Source organism: Amborella trichopoda, chromosome 4, assembly GCF_054954075.1.
Source record: "Amborella trichopoda isolate Santa Cruz 75 chromosome 4, AtrichopodaSantaCruz75HAP2 v2.0, whole genome shotgun sequence".
Classification (NCBI taxonomy): domain Eukaryota; kingdom Viridiplantae; phylum Streptophyta; class Magnoliopsida; order Amborellales; family Amborellaceae; genus Amborella; species Amborella trichopoda.
In genome coordinates this window covers 54,415,344-54,434,695 of record NC_142339.1, presented here as the reverse complement: position 1 = coordinate 54,434,695, position 19,352 = coordinate 54,415,344, and the positions used below count along the sequence as shown (strand labels likewise).

The following is a 19,352-nucleotide window of genomic DNA, read 5'->3' as shown; positions in this document are numbered from 1 at the left end:
AAACATTTTTAATTGTAAACGGTAGTAGACGTTCTGTTTTTCCTTTAGACTTGAAATGGTCCTTCGTTTTTAGCTTTTTTTTTTGTTTTTTTGCTGGCAAAGTATAACGTCCTATTTTCTTATTCTTGCTAAGTTTATCTTAACCTATTTTCTATTCATCATTCCCTATTTGTTTTATTTTCGTTGAGCTCACAAATTATTAGTCGTGGTTGCTTCTTAACTTCTTAGTTGATGTGCATTCACAAATCTGTATTTTGAATTGTTTATGCTTTTTTTTTTTTGAACTCAGCTCAGGCCACAAACTCGGCCGTGGGCTGAGGCGAGCCTTTGCCGTGTGGACTCGGCTTAGCGTATAGGGTCCAAATGGCTCCAAAATAAAAATAAAAATAAATTGTAAAGTGAAATAAAATCCAGAGCAACATAAAAAAGTCCAAAAAACGTCAGAGAAATCTAAGATATGGATTTAGGAAATATTGATTTATGATTTAAACATTTTAGAAATTTTTTAAAAAAGAAGACAATGTAAAGACAGGAATATGACAAGAAATACTCATAGAACATTGTAAACATTTTTATATTTTTATGTTTTCTTTTTAATTTTGTTAAGTGGCCAAATTGCACCTGAGTATGCCGCTCAGCAAGGAGCGGAGTTTGAGTTGTTAGTATTTTGGTTTTGAAAAATACTTATGCGTATTTCAAAATAACAATATGGTTTTTGTGGTTGTTTCTAAGTTGTTTTTTGTAGAGAGAAAAAGTGGGTTTTTTAGTCTTACATTGAATAGAAAGAGAGTAGATAGTGATATTTAAGCGTAAAATTTCTCATGCTTTATATTTTTAGTGCAAAGGTGAGGGAGATGGTGCATGTACGAGGAGCACGTGAAGCATGGGCGCTTGATCGGCTCACTTTGTGAGCACAATTTTGTGGGACATCCAGACATTCAATAGTTATCTAACCGTTATGAATAGGAGCTGTCGAGATTAAAGGGCGTGCATCTAACTTATTACCATTATGAATAGGAGTCGTCACGTACATGTAACTTATGACTGATGGTTAGCTCTATAAAATGGGGTCCTATCTATACGAGATAGTTACATGACTATTGGTTTGCTCTATAAACTGGGGTTATTTTCCATAATAGATAAGTCTTTAACATGAAACATCAGACTCTGATGTCTAATATGGGTTTCCAAGCTCGGGCTCACTTGAGATAGTCTTTAACAGGAAACAATGGTGTATGAGTTTAACATAAAACAACATGTAACTTGTGCTTGTTGGTTAGCTCTATAAAATGGGATCCTATTCCATAAGAGATAGTTACATGATTGTTGTTTAGCTCGATAAAATGGGGCCCTTTTACGTAAGAGACAATATTTAACATTTACCGACTCTGATATCTACTATGGGTTTTTAAGCTCAGATTCACTTGCCCCTAACTGGGCTCACTTTGTGAACCTAAATTGTAATGTTTGGTAGTGCATGTATTTTGCAACTCTCTCAATACACCTCTCTCCTAAATTCCAGTGAGCATATCGAAGCTCTCATCTCTAAGCTCGGGTGCATAGAGCATTGGAATATCAAAAGAGATCTCTATGTTTTTTTTTTTCCTGATTACCCTTCTTATGCTCATTTATTATAGTAGCAAAGGTGGCAAATATCCTCTTGAGACATCGATCTTGCGTGTCAAAAAATGAGAAGATTTCAACCTTCGATTTTCTGAATTTGTTTTGTCTTTTGCCCCTATTTCATCCATGAATTGATCATCTGAAGTTCAATTGGGTTTTCAAGGTTTAGTATGAGTTGGAATGTCCCCTGTTAACACCGCATTAGCTAATTTTTGCTGAAATTCATTTGAATTTATCTGGAACTGGGGGAATTTCATTAAACTAAACTGAGTTTCAACCAAGAACCATTTTGCTAATTTTCCAAAATTCAAACCATTTGAAGTATTTATCATTTTGCCTGTTTCAGCCTATTCAGGATCTAGAATTTCTGTCGCTATTTGGTGAATCAATTATGAGACTAGAAATTTAAAACATTGATTGAAACTAAAGCTTCGTCATCGTGGGTAGGTATCTTTAGGCTTTTTTTGTACCTCAAATTTTCTTTTCTATCTATTTCAACTCTATTGATCTATTAGGCTTGTAAAGGTGGGCTATCTATGCAAGACTTGATGATATTGGGAAAACATCTTCTTATCTCTTATTTTTAACTTCCATATCTTATGAAACCCAAGAGTTGAAAATATTATTTGTAAGCAAAATGTCTCCATCTTTTCTATCTTACAACCCTCCGGACCCCTTTGACCATTAATTTTTGACCCAAACAAACACTAACATGATACCCTATTCAAACTCCATCTCTCTCTCTTCATTTCTCGGATGAGTTTACAAGCCAAGAGGTTTAGCTTGAGCTCGAACACGAGCACGAGCACACCTTCTTATGTGTAAGAGAGAGATAGAGTTTTAGAGAGAGAGATAGACTTTGGGTCTAAGAGAGAGATGGAGTTTTAGAGAGAAAGAGATTGAGTTTGAGTTTTAGGGAGAGAGATAGAGTTTAGAGAGAGACGATGATGTGAGTGTAAGAGATAGAGTTTGGGTTTTAGAGAGAGATAGAATTTTGAGAGAGAGAGACGATGATGTGAGAGAGAGATGGAGTTTTAGAGAGATAGAGTCATTTTATAAGTTGTTGAGGTCACTAATATATGATAAAAAAGGTTTAGGGGTTTGGAAGACAGAAAAGATGGAGTCATTTTGCTTACAAGTAATATTTTCAATTTTCGGATCTAAGGAGATATAGAAGTTAAAAATAAGGGATAGTAGGATATTTTCCCATGATATTTTACTATAAATGTTAACTCGGCTCGGGCTTGGCTTGAGCGGATTTACTTGGGCGAGTTTAGGTGAGTAATGTGCAAAGCCACAAAAGCCCTAAAAAATTTAGAAAATTCAAAAAGTAAAATAAAAATTATTATAGTAACATAAAACCAAAAACTATATAAAAAATTGCAAAGGTATAAAGAACATGCATTTAGAAAAAAATGATTACATTCCAGAAAATAAAATAAAAAAGGAAATATAAAGTTTGCAAAAAAAATTACAAATCATTGTCAAAAAATCCAAATTACATATAAGATATATACATATTGATCACTATTTGATATATTTTTATGATTTTTTATTTTTTATTTTTTATTGTACCCCGAGTTTGACCCGAGTACTTAGCTCTACAAGGGACTGAGTCCAAGTGGATTCAGCCAACTTCTTGAACACTAATTAGAATCACTAGTTTTTCCATTGTTATAAGAACATTAATAAAAAATGATGCAACAAAAATCTCTTGAATCTTCCCTATGCTTAATAATCATTGATGCAAAATTGGATCTATAATAAGGAAAGAACAACCTATTAGAAAGCGCACTGTCTCAATTAGTTGAAAAAAGTTCTTTTACTTTATATATATATATATATATATATATATATATATATATATATATATATATATATATATGGGGGAATGATTTAATAATGATTGTATAGTAATATAATGCAATCACACCTCTAAAAAACTATGTTTTTAGCATTTGTTTGACCCCAAAAATTGCACACCTCTCTTCATCCCAATAGTCAATTTCTAAAAAGAATAAAATTCAATTTGTGGTTAAAAAAATAGTATCTATATATATATATATATATATATATAAAGTCTGACGGAGAAGAGTGATTGTGACCTCTTTGTATCGTTATAAAATGACGCTAATCTTGTGCTGGAAGAAATGCTATTTAAACTGTTGTAACTCATGAATGTATTGTTGTTATGGAGCGCAAGTGTGTTTCATATCCTTTGCATCTTTCTTTTCTTGATTTGTCCTTTAGGTTGAACCCCATATGCAGGTTGATCTAATTGTCCAACTCCACTTATCAAGAAAGAAAAAAAAAAAAAAACAGACAGTGATAGTATCAAAAAAGGCAAAGACCATGTGATGAACAAAAGACAGTTCAAACAAATCTCTTATGTATTATATTGAGCCATCGTGGTGGTTCAGCTTGCTTAAAAACTCCACAACTAGTGGATATCACAGTTGAATATGCATCCATTTTAGGCTTCTGTGCCCATTAACATTCTTTGCATCGTTCTTTTCTTGATTTATGTCCTTTAGGTTGAACCGCATATGCAGGTTGCTCTAATTGTCCAACTCCACTTATCAGGAAAAAAAAACAAAAAAACAAAAAAACAGATAGTGATGGTATAAAAAAAGGCAAGACCATGTGATGAACAAAAGACAGTTCAAACAAATCCCTTATTTATTATGCTGAGCCATCATGGTGGTTCAGCTTACTTAAAAAGCCCACAACTAGTGGATATCACAGTTGAATATACCCATTCTCTATCATCCATTTTAGACTCCAGTGCCCATTCACATTCTTGTAAGTCCAATAAGCCCATCCAAACGAGGCGCGGCCATAAACATCCAATTGGGCCTTTGCAAATCTTGTATAATCTTCCTTTGATGCTCCTTGAAATGCCCATTCAGCAACCCATTCCCCTATAGATACAGTTCCCCACGAAAAGGAACACACATAATCAGTTTTTTCTTTCTTTTATACCATGGTCTTAGTAAAGAGTAACAATGTCTTCTAAATAAAATTTTTACCCACAAAGGTGAGTGGACCATTAGCTGTAGTTATGCTGCTGACCTGCTGAGCCCTGTCATTGTATATGAAGTCTATGTTTTGCTGCACTGTCATAGAATTAAACATACTGGAATAGAGATTGTAGTAATGCACATCTATGACTACATTTGTTAGGCCATTGGTAAGTGGGAAGAGCTCCTTGGGATTGGCCGGACCCAGCCGGTTTGACATTATAACATAAGCTGTGGATGTGTATTTCCTTACTGTATCATAACCGGCTTTGTAATATTTGGTTAGAGAATCGAGGAACACTCCTGGTGCAAGAGGTTCATTTATTAGCTCCACTGCAAGAAGACTACTCCTCTTGGCATATCTGAAATAGGAAAAAGGAACTTGCTCTTAGTAGAGAGGGTTAATATTATGGAATGTTTGGTTAATCATGTCAAGAGCAAATATTAAAGAACCCCTAATGTTCTAGTTAAACATCTAAAGTAGCCAGGTGATCCTGCTACATATTATCACAGATTGGTGCTTACGCACTGGGGCAATGTGCTAGGGTGATCTTCAACACACAAATAATGTTGTTTGATAAGTGTGACTTAAGTGATTATGAGCTGCATTTCAAATATGTGCTGTTTTGTCTTTCTTTTGTCAAGTGCACCTCCAATGACTATAGGATGCAGGACCTACACGTATGAATGTAATTTCGTACCTTGAAGTAAGGAAATCTATAATTGAAACGGTCTGGTCTATATTCCTTTGTGTCTTTCCCCAGTTCTGGCTGCCATCTTTTGTGCCACTATGTTCATTACCATTCTGTGAATCAGGAGCCGCATGGAGAGTGACAATTATCTTGAGACCATATTTCCTTCAAATACAAAACACACCATGTTACAATTTTCAATGCCTTGTGGAGAGAGAGAGAGGGAGACTGTCTATGTGATTGATTGCTGATAGATTTATGCTTACTCTGCCCAAGTGAAAGCGTTGTCCAAAGCGTTTAGCGAGCCACCAACATAGGGATCTGGGGGTGTAGGGTCACTTGCAATCCACCAACCCACAGGTATTCTCATAGAGTTTATCCCATTATTAGACATGAACCTGAAGTCGTCTTCCACAATGTAACTGTTCCAGTGATCCTAAAAAATCAAGAAACAGAGCAGGGTTATTCACATGCTTCGATAAGTAATCATAAGCTAGTTTGCGTATATTTACATCATGTGGTGCTTACATTCATAATTTGGTGAGCCTTATCAGGTCCGTAACCATTTGTTAACTGGTATTCTCCTTGTAGTGTGCGAATGATCGTGGTCACAAACACGGCTGGACTATTATCTCCCCAGCCTAGGTCACCTTGGAAATCAGCAGTCACACGGTTTCCTGTCTCCTACTATTTTGGATAAGAACAATTAAGCCCATTATTAGAATTGCCTTACGTTTCTGTTTGCTAAAAGGTGGTTAAGAGTTGATGATAACTAGATAAAAAGTTTCCTTTGAGATATGGATTTGAATTTATATGCCTGAGAAATTAGTGTAAAAGACCTGCAAAAACATCCCATTTGATGCCTTGATCTGAACTCGTTTGTTATCTCCTGGATTCCGGATGATCTCAAAAGTTTCAGTAGTCCCGGGATCATTAGCTATTGATACCACATCTTTTCCTGATCCCTGCCCTATAAACTGTCCATTGAACACCCGAAACTGATATTTGACATCCGTAGTCCTTTGCAACTGCAGTAGTATTTGAATCGTTAGCTCAATATCTTGCGCTTTTCTTTAGGTATACTTCTCAAAAATGTCGACTTAGTGGAAATTTATAGAAAGAATATTATTAAATGATTGGAACACCCTTCAAAGTTCATACTTGCTATAAGTAATGGGAAATCAAGCATGATGCATGTTCATTTCCTAAGCAACTCACCGTGAACGTTTCCCATCCTGATGCACTTGTCCTGTTTGCGACAATAATTGAACCCCCACCATTTTCAGATGACAGATAGTTTCCCAGCTTTACTGACTTGAACTGAACTTGGGTTCCATACTAACAAGTAGAAAAATTAAGTATTAGTTGTAAGTGAGCAGAATGCATATAACTAGACATTTGCTCTAGGAGAGAGAGAGAGAGAGAGCATGAGGGGTCACTCGAACCAGCAAATCTTTGTTGGGTATCCCATCGAAAAGAGATGGTTTGATCCATCCTTCTATAACCAACCACCCTCCCAAATTCACAGCCTTGAATCTGGGGTTGGGTGCCTGTGCAACAGTATAAACTGAGAGAAGGCATAAGGTGAGGCCAAAGCATGTACTTGACAACTTTGATAATTCCATCTTTGTTTGGATGAAATATTCTTGCATTTGCCAACAATTTATAGGCCATGTTCCAAAATAATGGATATATTGAATTGCAAAATTATCACGTACTTTCCCCTTATAATTCAGGCTTAAATCTGATCGGTAGCACTTGATTTACCAAAAAAGATAATGCTATTTCTAAGAAACCATAGAAACAGTTCGACTGTGTTGTGGACTTTATTTGAGACTGATAGGAAATGTATCATGTGTTGTCATATTCAAAGTTAAAGAGGGGATTGCATTTGCAATGGACTCCTCTATAATAAAAGATCAGATGAATCAAAGGTATTGATTTAGCATTCAATTGCAAATAAGTAGTTATCGAAGGTTATTGTGAAAGTGACTCCCTGTTTGAATCAGTATCATCAGAGTTTGTCCTATTTGTGCAGATTTTATTGCGTCATTAAATAAAACTTTTGACTCGATCTTGCATCATTGCGTCATTAAATAAAACTTTTGACTCCATTTTGCATCTTTAGAATAATGGGAATTTAGTGCACCATTTAAAGCTGATGAACTATGCGTCATGGCATGGCAGGCAAAAGTAGCTGAGCACATATAGTGTACCCCTGCAGGAGAACACTGTACACTTATTCCCGAATCCAGTAACCCACATATGAATATGCTAAACGAAAAAGTGGATCTAGCTGTCGAAAAATTGGATGTTTTCGATTCAATCTTAGGATGCTATTTTCTTTAGGTACATAGAGAGTGTATGAATTCTTTATTTTATTTATTTTTAGGTGGTTAGGGGGAGGGGAGTTGGGTTGTTTTTCTTTTGTTAAAAAATGAGGGGGTTTGGGTTGTTCGCAAGGTAGAGGTGGTTACATTCTCAAAATTTGGGGTCCTAAGCCAGGTCTTTACCCAAAGGAGTGAACCCACAAGGTGTTCCCTAGGGAGCATAATCTTTTGGCTTTAGTTCTTAAGCCTCTAAATAGAAGTCAGGTAAAAGCCTATGAGCTCTTGATTGAACAATCTCATTATGTATTATGTAGGAAGGGCTATGGAGGACATAATCTTTTGACTTACTTTTTAAGCATCTAAGTGGAAGTAAAGTCAATGCGCTGTAATTGAACATCTCTTTGCGTGTAGCAAGGACTGGCCAGAAACTAACGTCTAAGAACATGGGTTTTTGCGCGTAGGATGGGCTCTTCAATGAACATCCCCTCATGTATTTCCTCTTGTATGAGAATGAGAGTCTTATTTCAGCTTGGGTACCAGTACTCCTATTTGCGGTTTTTAGAGAAAGTTTTCTATGCTTTTTTTACAGCATAGAAGTTCTATCCTCTCCTTACCATCCAGTCGTTCAATTTTGATCGAGAGAGTCACTCATCGTTTGATCTTGGATTTGATGTCTCAAAATATTTTATTTTTAATTTTTTTATACAAATTGTATGAATATAAAATTTGTTATGTGCCATCTTTTCATTGGGACGCACCTATAAAAAATATTAAAAATAATTTTTCAATAAAATATAATGACCAAAATACCCCTTGAAATTTTTCACATAAAATTTAGTTATTTTATTTTATTGAAAATATTTTTTTTTATATATATTTTGCTAATACGAGTTTAATAGAGGAATGAACGTTCAAAATTTGGTATCAAAATAGTTTGTAGAAAAAAATTAAAAACAAAATAATGTAGAGATCGGGGTAATCTTAGCTCTCCATTGACCGTTGGATAAGGGGAGGATAGAGGGATCGGGATAATCTTAGCTCTCCATTGACCGTTGGATAAGGGGAGGATAGAACTCCTATGCTATTGCAGAAGCATATAAAGCTTGCCCTGGTTTTTAATATGGATCGAAAATGGAGCACTTTTGGATTAATTGTTTTAAGCTCTATTGTATAGTCCACTTGAGTTCATTATTGCGCTCTCTCTCTTGCATTCGTCTCTTTCTCTCTCCCTCTTTCTCTTGCATTCGTCTCTTTCTCTCTCCTCTCTCTTGCATTCATCTCGGTGAATTCTAATAGCAATGAGATTTGAGGGCACAGATAAAATGAAATTCAGACTTATCACACGCTTTGTTGCTTCACCATAAAATACGTCTTCATGAGTAACATATCATGTCAAATTTTGGGTGTTGTTAGAAATGACATTGCAAACTCGGTAATTTTGAAATGTCGCCTCACTTGGACAAACACTAGAAAAAAGGATTTGATAATCACAATATTAGGACTAGTTCATTTTGTCAAAAAATAGTAATCCATAAAAAATTTTAAATTTCCCGGGAAAACATCTTTCAAACAATCCAAGTAGTAAATTTGAATCTTCTTGGTCTCTAGACCTTTTACTAGATGCTATCCAAACAGCACACACCTATATTCCAAAAAATGCTAATTCTAATAAATACCAATTACAGGATACACATTTCTATAGGAGTCACAAATCAGGAGAACAAAACGGACCCTTAGGAAAAACCAGGTCTTTTTTCTCTGTTGTGTATCTGACAAGTTTTGAAGGTGCAAATACAACACACACTCTCTCTCTCCGTACGCACTCGTCTAGTGGGTTAGGTTTCCTTTTTTTTTTAATGGGAAGAGATGATTATAGAAATTTAAGTTGATATCCCTGGAGAAGCCTGGTGAATTTGAGCTCAGAGATTAGAGGTGAAAATCCAAGAAGCACAGGGCCAAAGGATAATGAGTAAATGGGGAGACTGGTAAGAATAGAAGGATGCCATTTAGTGATTGATAAAATGTTTAAATGGGCTCAAGTAATCCTAGAGGAAATGGTATCATTTGTATTTGGTTATGCAAGTGTTGCTTATGGGATTTGTGGGGGAAGTATGCCATTTAGCTGTATAGGATTTATTAGTTTTTGCTCTTTTCTTTTATAATGTTGGGAACTTGTCTTTTCTTTCATTTCTATTTTCTTCATTTATTGGGGGTCAGTACATGATCTCAAAGAAAAATTGTAAGTATGCCTGAGACTCACTGAGACCTCCCCACTGAACAGGGGCATCCTTTATTTATCAATGAATAATAAAAAAAAAGTGTGACAAATGATAATCTGAATGCGCTACAGTAATAGTATGACAGATACAATATAGCTTGAAATTCAAGCACTAATTGGTAGAAGTAAAACTACAATTGGATATACTTGTTCTGTATCATCCACTGTAGGCTCCAATGATTGTTCACATTCTTTAGTGTCCAATAAGCCCATCCAAATGAGGCTCTCCCATAGACCTCTAATTGGGCCTTTGCAAATCTTTGGTAATCAGCCTGTGATGCACCCTGAACTTGCCATTCAGCTACCCATTCTCCTGTAATGTACATCACAAGAGGAAAAAGAACATGGAGATCAATTCAAACATCATTTATATTGACCATAGTACTGTATCCTATGACTATAGCTAACTATAGTCCATTGGGTGAGAACCATCCATATCAGTGATGAGAGGGAGCAGGGCATGACCCCAATGTTGGATCCCATTGTCTTTCATCAAAGAATACTGAAATAAAATGGTCTTTTGAAAATCGTAGTCCACTGGGTTCATCACCGCCTAATGGAATGATGGATGTGGTCTGCAGCACCCACACCAATGGTGGATCCCATTCTCTTTCCATCAGCATCCATTTCACCAAACGGTCATGACCTCAACAGACCAAGTTTTTCGAGTTGTCCACTGGAGTATAGTACACATTCCCTAATAACAATTTCCTTGGAGAGGAAATACATACCCACAAAAGTGAGTGGACCATTGGCTCTAGTTATGCTATTAAGCTGCTGAGACCTGTTATTGTATACAAAGTCTATGTTTTGCTGCACTGTCATTGTGTCAAACTCACTGCTGAAGAGGTTATAGTAGTGGACATCAATTACTGTATGTCTTAGGCGATTGGCTAGTGGAAACAGCTCTGTAGAATTGGCTGGTCCTAGACGGTTCGACATAATAACATAAGCAGTGGGCGAATGCTTCCTTACTGCATCATATCCAGCTCTATAGTATTTGGTTATGGTTTCCAGAGAAACTCCTGGTGAAAGAGGTTCGTTTATGAGCTCAACTGCAGCAAGACCTTCCCTGGAGGCATATCTGCATTGACACAACAAAGAGGTAAGCCATTGTTGTTTCTCCATAGAGGATTTAATATTTTGATACTTATTATCAGAAGCGAACACTCAAAACGATATTGATATTTTTGCTGCTGATAAATTGGTTTCATGCAGTTACTGTTTGGCGAAGTATAATGTTAACCATATGATCATAGCAACAATATGGGTCGTAAGGGCTATCACCATCCCATATGTACATTGGATGATGATGTAGGGAGAGTGGGCTCCACCAATATGTATTTATGTCATTCTATTTTTTCCTCAGTCTCCATCTATCATCCTCCAACTCATTGATTGGATGATGATGAACCCAGTGATTATACTGAACATATGGGTCATAATATACATTCCTAAGAGGTTTCTTTCCATTATTTTGGTTTCTGGCTTGTAATATAGTGTTTATAGGATATAGCAGACATTTCAATGTGTTTGAACCAGTGTAGGAAAACACGACCCAGGAACGGAACCCAGCCCTGGGCATGGCTGGGTAACCCAGACCGGGTCTGTGTCTAGGTAACCTGTCTTCTGTTAGGCACGTCCCGATAAGCCAAAAAATTGTTAGCAAAAATAAGAAAAATACAAAACAATTCCCTAAAATATATGACAATTATGCTTATAGTAAAATTAAGAGAAACACATCTAAATGAGGTTTAAAAAGTAGTGAAAAAAATAGATTCTGACAAATCAATTTGTGACCAAGAGTATTGTAGAAATAATCCAAAAAAGAAGGAAAACTGTAAAAATAAGTATTCATGACCAAAAACTCTTTCCAATCTTTGCCAAAATGTTAGAAAACATAAAAAAAGAAAGCACATTACAAATTAATTTCTTATTTTTTGGGTTTTTAACATTTCTTTTTGAATCTTTTTTTAAAATCCCCAGGTTGACCATCGAAACCGGCCAAAACCAAGTCACCCAGTAGGCGTTTCCAGGTAACCTGGGCAGGTCCAGCTCAACCCCTCCGGTTTTGTGAACAGTGGTTTATACCTGGATGCAAGGAACTCTATAACTGAAACAGTCAGGTCTATGTTCTCCTGGGTCTTTCCCCATTCCTGGCTGCCATCTGTAGAAGCACTATGCTCGAACCCGTTCTGTGAACCTGGAGCCGCATGAAGATCAATTATGACCTTGAGTCCATATTTCCTTCGAAACAAACAGAAACCATGTCCATTCTTCAATAAGAGAGAGACCCCAACAAAAGGTTCATAAGGGGAGTAGGGAAGTAGGAGAGAGAGAGAGAGAGTTATGCTTACTCTGCCCAAGTAAATGCTCTGTCCAAAGCTTTAAGAGAGCCCCCAACAAAAGGTGATGGGGGTGCAGGGTCACTTGCAATCCACCACCCGACCGGGATTCTCACAGAGTTAATCCCATTCTTAGACATAAATTTGAAGTCATCTTCCACAATGAAACTGTTCCAGTGATCCTGATTAGCCATTAACAAGGTGAGGTGAATCATGGGATCAATCACGGGGGTGAACACTCAATCTAAGCACATATTGCAGCGTTAAATCACTTACATTCATGACTTTTGTGGCCTTTTCGGGACCATACCCATTTGTTATTTGGTACTCTCCTTGCAGGGTGTTAACAATTGAGAGCACGAAAACAGCTGGACTATCGTCTCCCCACCCTGGATCACCTTGGAAATCGACAGTGACTCTGTCCTGTGTCTTAGCCTGCAACACAAGCAATTAAGCCCATAATGAGTTCCAGTTTTCAGAGAATCCATTCGACCAAGGTACTCAGGCCCTGGTCGAGGCGAGTTACTGGAGCGACATATCTAGTTACTCAATGTAGAGAGAGACCTGTAAGAACATTCCATTTGGTCCTTTGATCTGAACTCGTTTGTTATCCTGTGTATTCCTGATAATCTCAAAAGTTTCAGTAGACCCGGGCGTATTAGCAACTGCTACAGCATCCAATCCTACTCCTTGTCCAATAAACTGGCCATTGAAAACCTTGAACTGATACTTCACATTAGTCGTCCTCCACAACTACAACAGGGTTTGGAGTATCAATTTAGTATTTAGAAGCTCTTTCACATTTACAATTACAAGAGAGGGAGAGAGAGAGAGAGAGGAGTTATGAATCTCTAGCATAAGGAGCAACGAAACTTCTTTGAAGAAGCATTTAGTTTGAGTATGAACTATGATTCATTATAGAAAAAGTTTACATAAGGGTGAGGCCCTTAACAATCAAAGGCACACCTCCAAAATTCATTAAAACAGGTTGTTTTGATACCAAAAAATCCTCAAATCAATCATCTCGACCTCAAGATGTATGAACATGAGAAAAATAGATTTAAAATCATGAAAACAATGTATCTTGTAATACATTTTCCAGATTATCAAGTGTTCATAGATATGCTTGATCTACACTATTTTTTAAACTTTAATTTTTATAATTAGATATGAAAATAAATTTTTATGCCATTACAAAGATTTCTAGTACTGAAATAGCATCTTTCGATACTATGAAGTAGTGTGACAGCCTCGTCCTATATGCATGGCGAGTTTATCCTGAGTATCATTATTTTGGTGAGTCAGCCGACTCTCCTATTACTGTGTTGTACTTTCTCTATCTAACGTTCATCTCTAAGATAGATGTCAAACATTCTTACTGAAAGTTAAAATGGACGGTGAAGAAATGGATTAACAAAAACACATATATATTTTCGAAAAAAGAAAATTTCAAAATTCAGATCATTGTCATGATTGAGATTATTGAACTCTAAATTTTTTTATCAAAAATACATCTTTGAGATATATTTTGTAGGAAGACCGCACAAGAATATTGTGAGTCGGCCGACTCACAAACACTTTTCCTACAGATATATTATGTCTAATTTTATTCAAAAGCGTTCAAATAGTTTCTTGGCTAATCTTCGAGGTTCGAACCCTCTCAAAAATCATCCTCTCAATTGCGAATGTTGTGGTTCTCCTTCGACCTTTCGAGTTACTTGTAAATTTTGAGTATTTCATATAATAAAACACATTTATTTTGTTTTTTTTGTTTTTATTTTTATTTTTTTAGTTCAGGCTAGACTTGAACGAGGTACTCGGACTTGCCTCTGCCAAGACCTTAGCTGAGACGAGTCCCAACATGTTATGAACTCTCAGTTCTAAGTAGAGTTTTGGACTCGACCGAGTTACTTGGCGTGGCCTTATGGGAGAGGTCGAGTATTATATACCAATTTTTCATATATATATCATGTATCCGCAACTATAATCACACAGAATCTCATTGAGTTATTATTGGTTATTATATTTATGCATGGCATGTCTATAGGGTCGAATCCCGCGAGACGTGGTCTCATTTTTTTATTATAAAATGGAAATTGGTTTGATAGGATGGTTAATTAAACAACTAAGAGGGTTTTTTTTTTTTAATAAAAAAATAAGCATCATTATGGTTTAATTAAACAACTAAGAGGGGTCCCTTTTTTTTATTAAAAAAGATACGCACTATTAAGCTGAGGTTTGAACACAGGGTTCATTTAAGAGGGGTTCCATTTTTATTAAAAAATAGGCACCATTATGATTTAATTAAACAATTAAGAGGGATTCTTTTTTATTAAATAAAATAATACGCACCATTAAATTGAGGTTTGAGCAGGGGTTCAATGAAGAGGGTTCTTTTTATTTATTAAAAACATAAGCACCCATTAAGATTTAATAAAATACTTAAGAGGGATTCCTTTTTTTATTAAAAAAATACACGCCATTGTACTGAAATATTTTATTAAAAAAAATAAATTTTCTTAAGGTTCAATGGTTTAATTAAACAATTAAGAGGGTTTTTTTAAAATAAAATAAGCACAATTATGGTTTAATTAAACAATTAAGAGGCGTTTTTTTTTATTATTAAAAAAAATACACACTGAGGTTTGAACATGGCGTTCATTTAAGTGGGGTTCTTTATTTATTAAAAAATAAGCACTATTATGATTTAATTAAACAATTAAGTGAGATTTTTTATTAAAAAATACGCACCATTAAACTGAGGTTTGAACATGGGGTTTAATTAATAGGGGTTCCTTTTTTATTAAAAAAAAAGCACCATTAAGATTTATTAAAACAATTAAGAGTGATTCTTTTTTGTTATTAAAAAAACATATGCACCATTAAATCGAGGTTGAACATTGCTTCAAAAGATAGTTACCGGAAGCGCCCAACTAGGGTCACGCTCCTGCTCCGGAACCCAGCTTTGGCGCTCCATGTCCGTGATCTCGATCGGAACTCGTCTTAAAATTTTGAGAAGCTAGCTCTTATTTATATGATTTTCGATTTCATTTACAACGGATCCCGATCCCACTATCTCACGAAACACGTTCCTTAAAATTGTAGATCTCGTTCCCTAATAAATTTGATCCCCGCTTCGAGAAATTTAAGAGCACGATCCTACGTTCCCGGAATTCCATCCTTATAAGGTTCTACTTTTTTATACTTTTTATTTGAAATTAAGTTTATTCCAAAGACAATAAATTTTTTGCAATTTTGAATGAAATTATTTTACCAATTTATAACTTCCTAAACGAAATTTTTTAAATAAAAGTAAATTTTAAAATAAAATAATTATATTTTAAGTCAAATTTTTATGAAGCTTTTTTAACTCAAAATAACGGTAATGCGTTTACCAAATTTCTTCGGACGTTTACCAAATTTCTTCGGACGTAGCCAAACCGTAGCAATACATGTCAGGTTGCATCCAGATGGTACCCAAACAACAATATTCCATTTTCAAGAAATATATTACTCTAATAATATATTACGCTAATAATTTATTTCTCAAGCAATATATTTTCAAGTACACAAACGCCAACGTGACACTCATTTGCGTATCATGTATGAGATTTTGAACAATACTAGCATTAACTATTTCAAGAATATAATTGTATAGAGCATTGAAAGCATTTATTTCATATAAGAATAATGAAATTTAATTAATCTATAGACTTCTAGATTTAGTTGTACATGGATCTAGCCCCATGGGCAATTGCGAGATTGGTTTCTAGAGTAAACCAAAACAGGATCTTGTTTATATGGGAATGAGCTGTCATGCTTAGTGGGAGCATGAATCCATAGGTAATGGAGTTAGGTTCTTGATATAAGTATCATGCTTAGTGGGAGCACGAATCCATAGGTAATGGAGTTAGCTTCTTGATACAAGTATCATGCTTAGTGAGAGCACGAATCCATAGGTAATGGAGTTAGGTTTTTGATATAAGTGGAGTTATATGATGGGAACGCAATCCAATAATGCACAGAACGCGATCGTTCTTTGAATGGAGCCCGATCCTTTCAAAATAAGAGCACGGTCATTCTTAGATAGGGGCGTGACTCAACTTCAAATAAGATCTCGATCATGTTATCGATGGGAGCGCGATCCTAATGAATATGAGAACACGATCCATTTGACACAAAACACGTACCTACTAAATAACTATTAGGTCCTGATATATTGATAACATGCTCCCAGTCCAGTAACTATGGTTCAAAATGATATGCAATGGGCAGGATTTGATACTTCAAATTAAGGCCCCATATCCTTTTACCAGGACGCTACTCAAGTATGAGTAGGTATCTTATTATTTATACCTTTTTTTCTGTTATTCTTTTTTTAAAAAACCTGACATGAACTCGGCCGAGTCAATTTTCTGAACACTGGTTCTATCTAAGTATCTGAATTCTTTGCATAATCTCACCTTGAAGGATTCCCATCCTGATGCACTGGTTCTGTTTGCTACAATTATTGAACCTCCACCACCTTCAGCACAAAGATAGGTTCCCAGCTTTACTGACTTGAACTGAACTTGTGTCCCAAACTAATTAATGTAAGAAAACCAATACTTAATTGTTAGCTAACTGCCTGTAAACAAACATTTGAGTGGAGAAAGAGAGAGACAGAGAGAGAGAGAGAGCAAATATTTGTTTTGAATATGAGTATGAGAGAGAGAGAGAGTACCAGCAAATCTTTGTTGGGTACACCATCAAAAAGAGATGGCTTGATCCATCCCTCTGTGACCAGCCATCCTCCCAAATTAACAGCCCTGAACTTAAAATTTGGTGTCTCCCTTGCACCAACATAAACCAAAAGAAGGCACAAGGTGAGACCAAAGCATCTGTTTGCAAAGTTTGAGATTGCCATTTCTTCTGAGCTGTGGTCTTCATGGACTTGGATCCATTTTATATACCATGATTTCTAATCTAGAAGCTTTTAATAGAGATCCGGCCAAAAAATTCTGCATGACTTTCGGCAAGAATACGACAGAGAGCGGTTGACGTTTGCAGGTTTTAAAACCAAATGATGGCATATAATATTGGAATATGATCTCTGACCAGGATATAGTGGACCAGAAAGTTAGCAGTTAATGGGTTCTCATCAGAACATCTTTGAATAATGTTACTTTTGAATACTTCCTTGGAGGAGACTTGGTGACTTGAAAGTCTTTGAATATTTGGACCAGTGTATGGGATTGGCTGGAAACTGGTTAAATCTCATTTAGTCGTCCAATGTATGCACATATAATGCAAAGGATTAACGTCTTATGGGCCAACCGAACTACATAGTAGGATCTGACCGGCACGAAACTGGTGAAGGTCTGGCCATTCAAAAATCGATGAAACTGCTGATCATATCGATTTTATTGGATTTTAAAATGATTAACAAAAATATGAATGACAGTTTAAAATATATAATTTATTAAAAAAAAGTTGCCTACATTGCTTAGATGGTTGTATGGGTAAAAAAAAGCTTGTCCAATCGTTAGTCAAATTTTTATTTTTACCGGTTTTTTATCAAATTCAATTTTTACTTTAAACTAGGCTGATCAAGACACCAATTGATAATTCAATCAGTTGAACCACTTGTCCAGTCTTGTCTTATAACTATGGTTCAAATTGAAGGAGAGGCCCCGTGGCCTAACACTTCTTAGAGACCCTTTTTGTGTGAGAAAATTATGGGTTTGATTGATTGAGATTTTGCTTACATGTTGAACTCATTAAGAGCTCAAAAGAAAGTTACACCTAGAAAATATGGATCTATATGAGCCCTGTGGATTGCCCTTTTCTGATAAATCTAGGCCGTCCAACCTCTAAGGTTTTGTAGACCGGTGGGAGCACAAAATCATGAGATTCACTAAGGACCTTAATAAGAAAGGGGAGTACTACAACCAACCAATGATGTATATTTTCCTAAGGTTGACCATGATTCCTGATGTTGTACTCAGAATGGACGGTGGATGCCATTGGTGCGCAGAGTACATATACCATGGATTCATGGACCATTGGTGTATGGTAAATTTTTCATCATAATAAAATAAAGTTTGACCAAGGATCATATGTTTGAATGTAGTAGTTGAAAACTCCAAATTGTATAATTGCGGCCGTGATATTGACCATAAAGGTCCATGCGTAGGTTTATTCTAGCACGAACTTTGCCTAGGTTTTTTTGTTTTTATCAATGTTATCCAAATTTTATTGATAATAGAAATTATAAAGATAAGGTTACAGCATCCGCCACCACAACAGAAGAAACAGTAGCACCAAAAATATAAAAGCAAAATAAAGTCTCATTCCAAATCCTCATCCGCAAAACACTTTTGGCAATGGGAATCTCCATAATGGTTCTAAAATCAATTTTCAACATCGATAATAAAATTTAAAACTCAAAAAATGGTACAAATCTTGTGGATCCATAAACATTTATTTTTAGAATGAAATGGACGGTCTAGATAACTTGTTACATTGTACACTATTTTTAAAGCTTGAGATCCTTTTTTTTTTTCCACAACTATAATGTTCAAGCCAAGATGATCGATGTAAGGTTTTTCCAGTGGTTGAATTGTAATTTTTGATGATTTATCCTATTTTGCACTATTAAGTGGAGAGAGAGAGAGAGATTTATCTAAGAATGAGAGGGTGGGTCTAATGGGTTAATGGGCAATGTAGCAAGTGGGTAAGTGCCAAACATGGAGTTGGCGTTGAAATATTGTGTTAGTTGCCCATTATCGATACTTGTTTACTGTCTAGATAGAAAAGATTAGTTGCATTTGGTTTGGTTATGTAATCGCTTATAGTGAAATCCACACCTGCATTTCACTTCATCTGGGATTTAGGGCATTGTGTTTGAAACGTGTCTCCATATGGTTCAAATCTATATTAAAGTTAGAGTTTTTTGTCAAAACCTGATGATAAGAATCGTCAAAAATGGATTTGTCAAACATAGAATGCGATTAAGTTGTTGTATCAGCTGGCTTCCACTACTTCTTTTTCTTCTTCTTTTTTTTTTCACTACATTAACAAGG

At 35.7% G+C, this 19,352-nt stretch overlaps 2 protein-coding genes across 4 annotated transcripts; both read right to left on the bottom strand.

The window, feature by feature from the left end:
* Window positions 1–4,284: 4,284 nt before the first annotated feature.
* On the bottom strand, window positions 4,285–6,972 carry LOC148782595 (glucan 1,3-beta-glucosidase-like). Of its 3 annotated transcripts, none has more exons than XM_088865726.1 (8): window positions 6,781–6,972; window positions 6,554–6,673; window positions 6,175–6,363; window positions 5,864–6,022; window positions 5,602–5,771; window positions 5,345–5,500; window positions 4,653–5,005; window positions 4,285–4,544 (listed from the first exon to the last, which is right to left on the bottom strand). In XM_088865726.1, exons 4-8 carry the CDS (start codon window positions 5,867–5,869, stop codon window positions 4,363–4,365), a joined length of 867 nt encoding a protein of 288 aa, XP_088721852.1. In that variant the 5' UTR covers window positions 5,870–6,022; window positions 6,175–6,363; window positions 6,554–6,673; window positions 6,781–6,972; the 3' UTR covers window positions 4,285–4,362. The 3 variants fall into 3 exon arrangements, with proteins under 3 accessions (XP_088721852.1, XP_088721853.1, XP_088721851.1); XM_088865727.1 differs by having other exon boundaries at window positions 4,657–5,005; XM_088865725.1 differs by having other exon boundaries at window positions 5,864–6,019; window positions 6,781–6,966.
* A 2,953-nt stretch (window positions 6,973–9,925) lies between these two features.
* On the bottom strand, window positions 9,926–17,237 carry LOC18421993 (putative glucan 1,3-beta-glucosidase A). The gene is made up of 8 exons (XM_088865724.1): window positions 17,012–17,237; window positions 16,752–16,871; window positions 12,853–13,041; window positions 12,565–12,723; window positions 12,301–12,470; window positions 12,035–12,190; window positions 10,675–11,027; window positions 9,926–10,256 (listed from the first exon to the last, which is right to left on the bottom strand). Exons 1-8 carry the CDS (start codon window positions 17,192–17,194, stop codon window positions 10,075–10,077), a joined length of 1,512 nt encoding a protein of 503 aa, XP_088721850.1. The 5' UTR covers window positions 17,195–17,237; the 3' UTR covers window positions 9,926–10,074.
* Window positions 17,238–19,352: the final 2,115 nt, after the last annotated feature.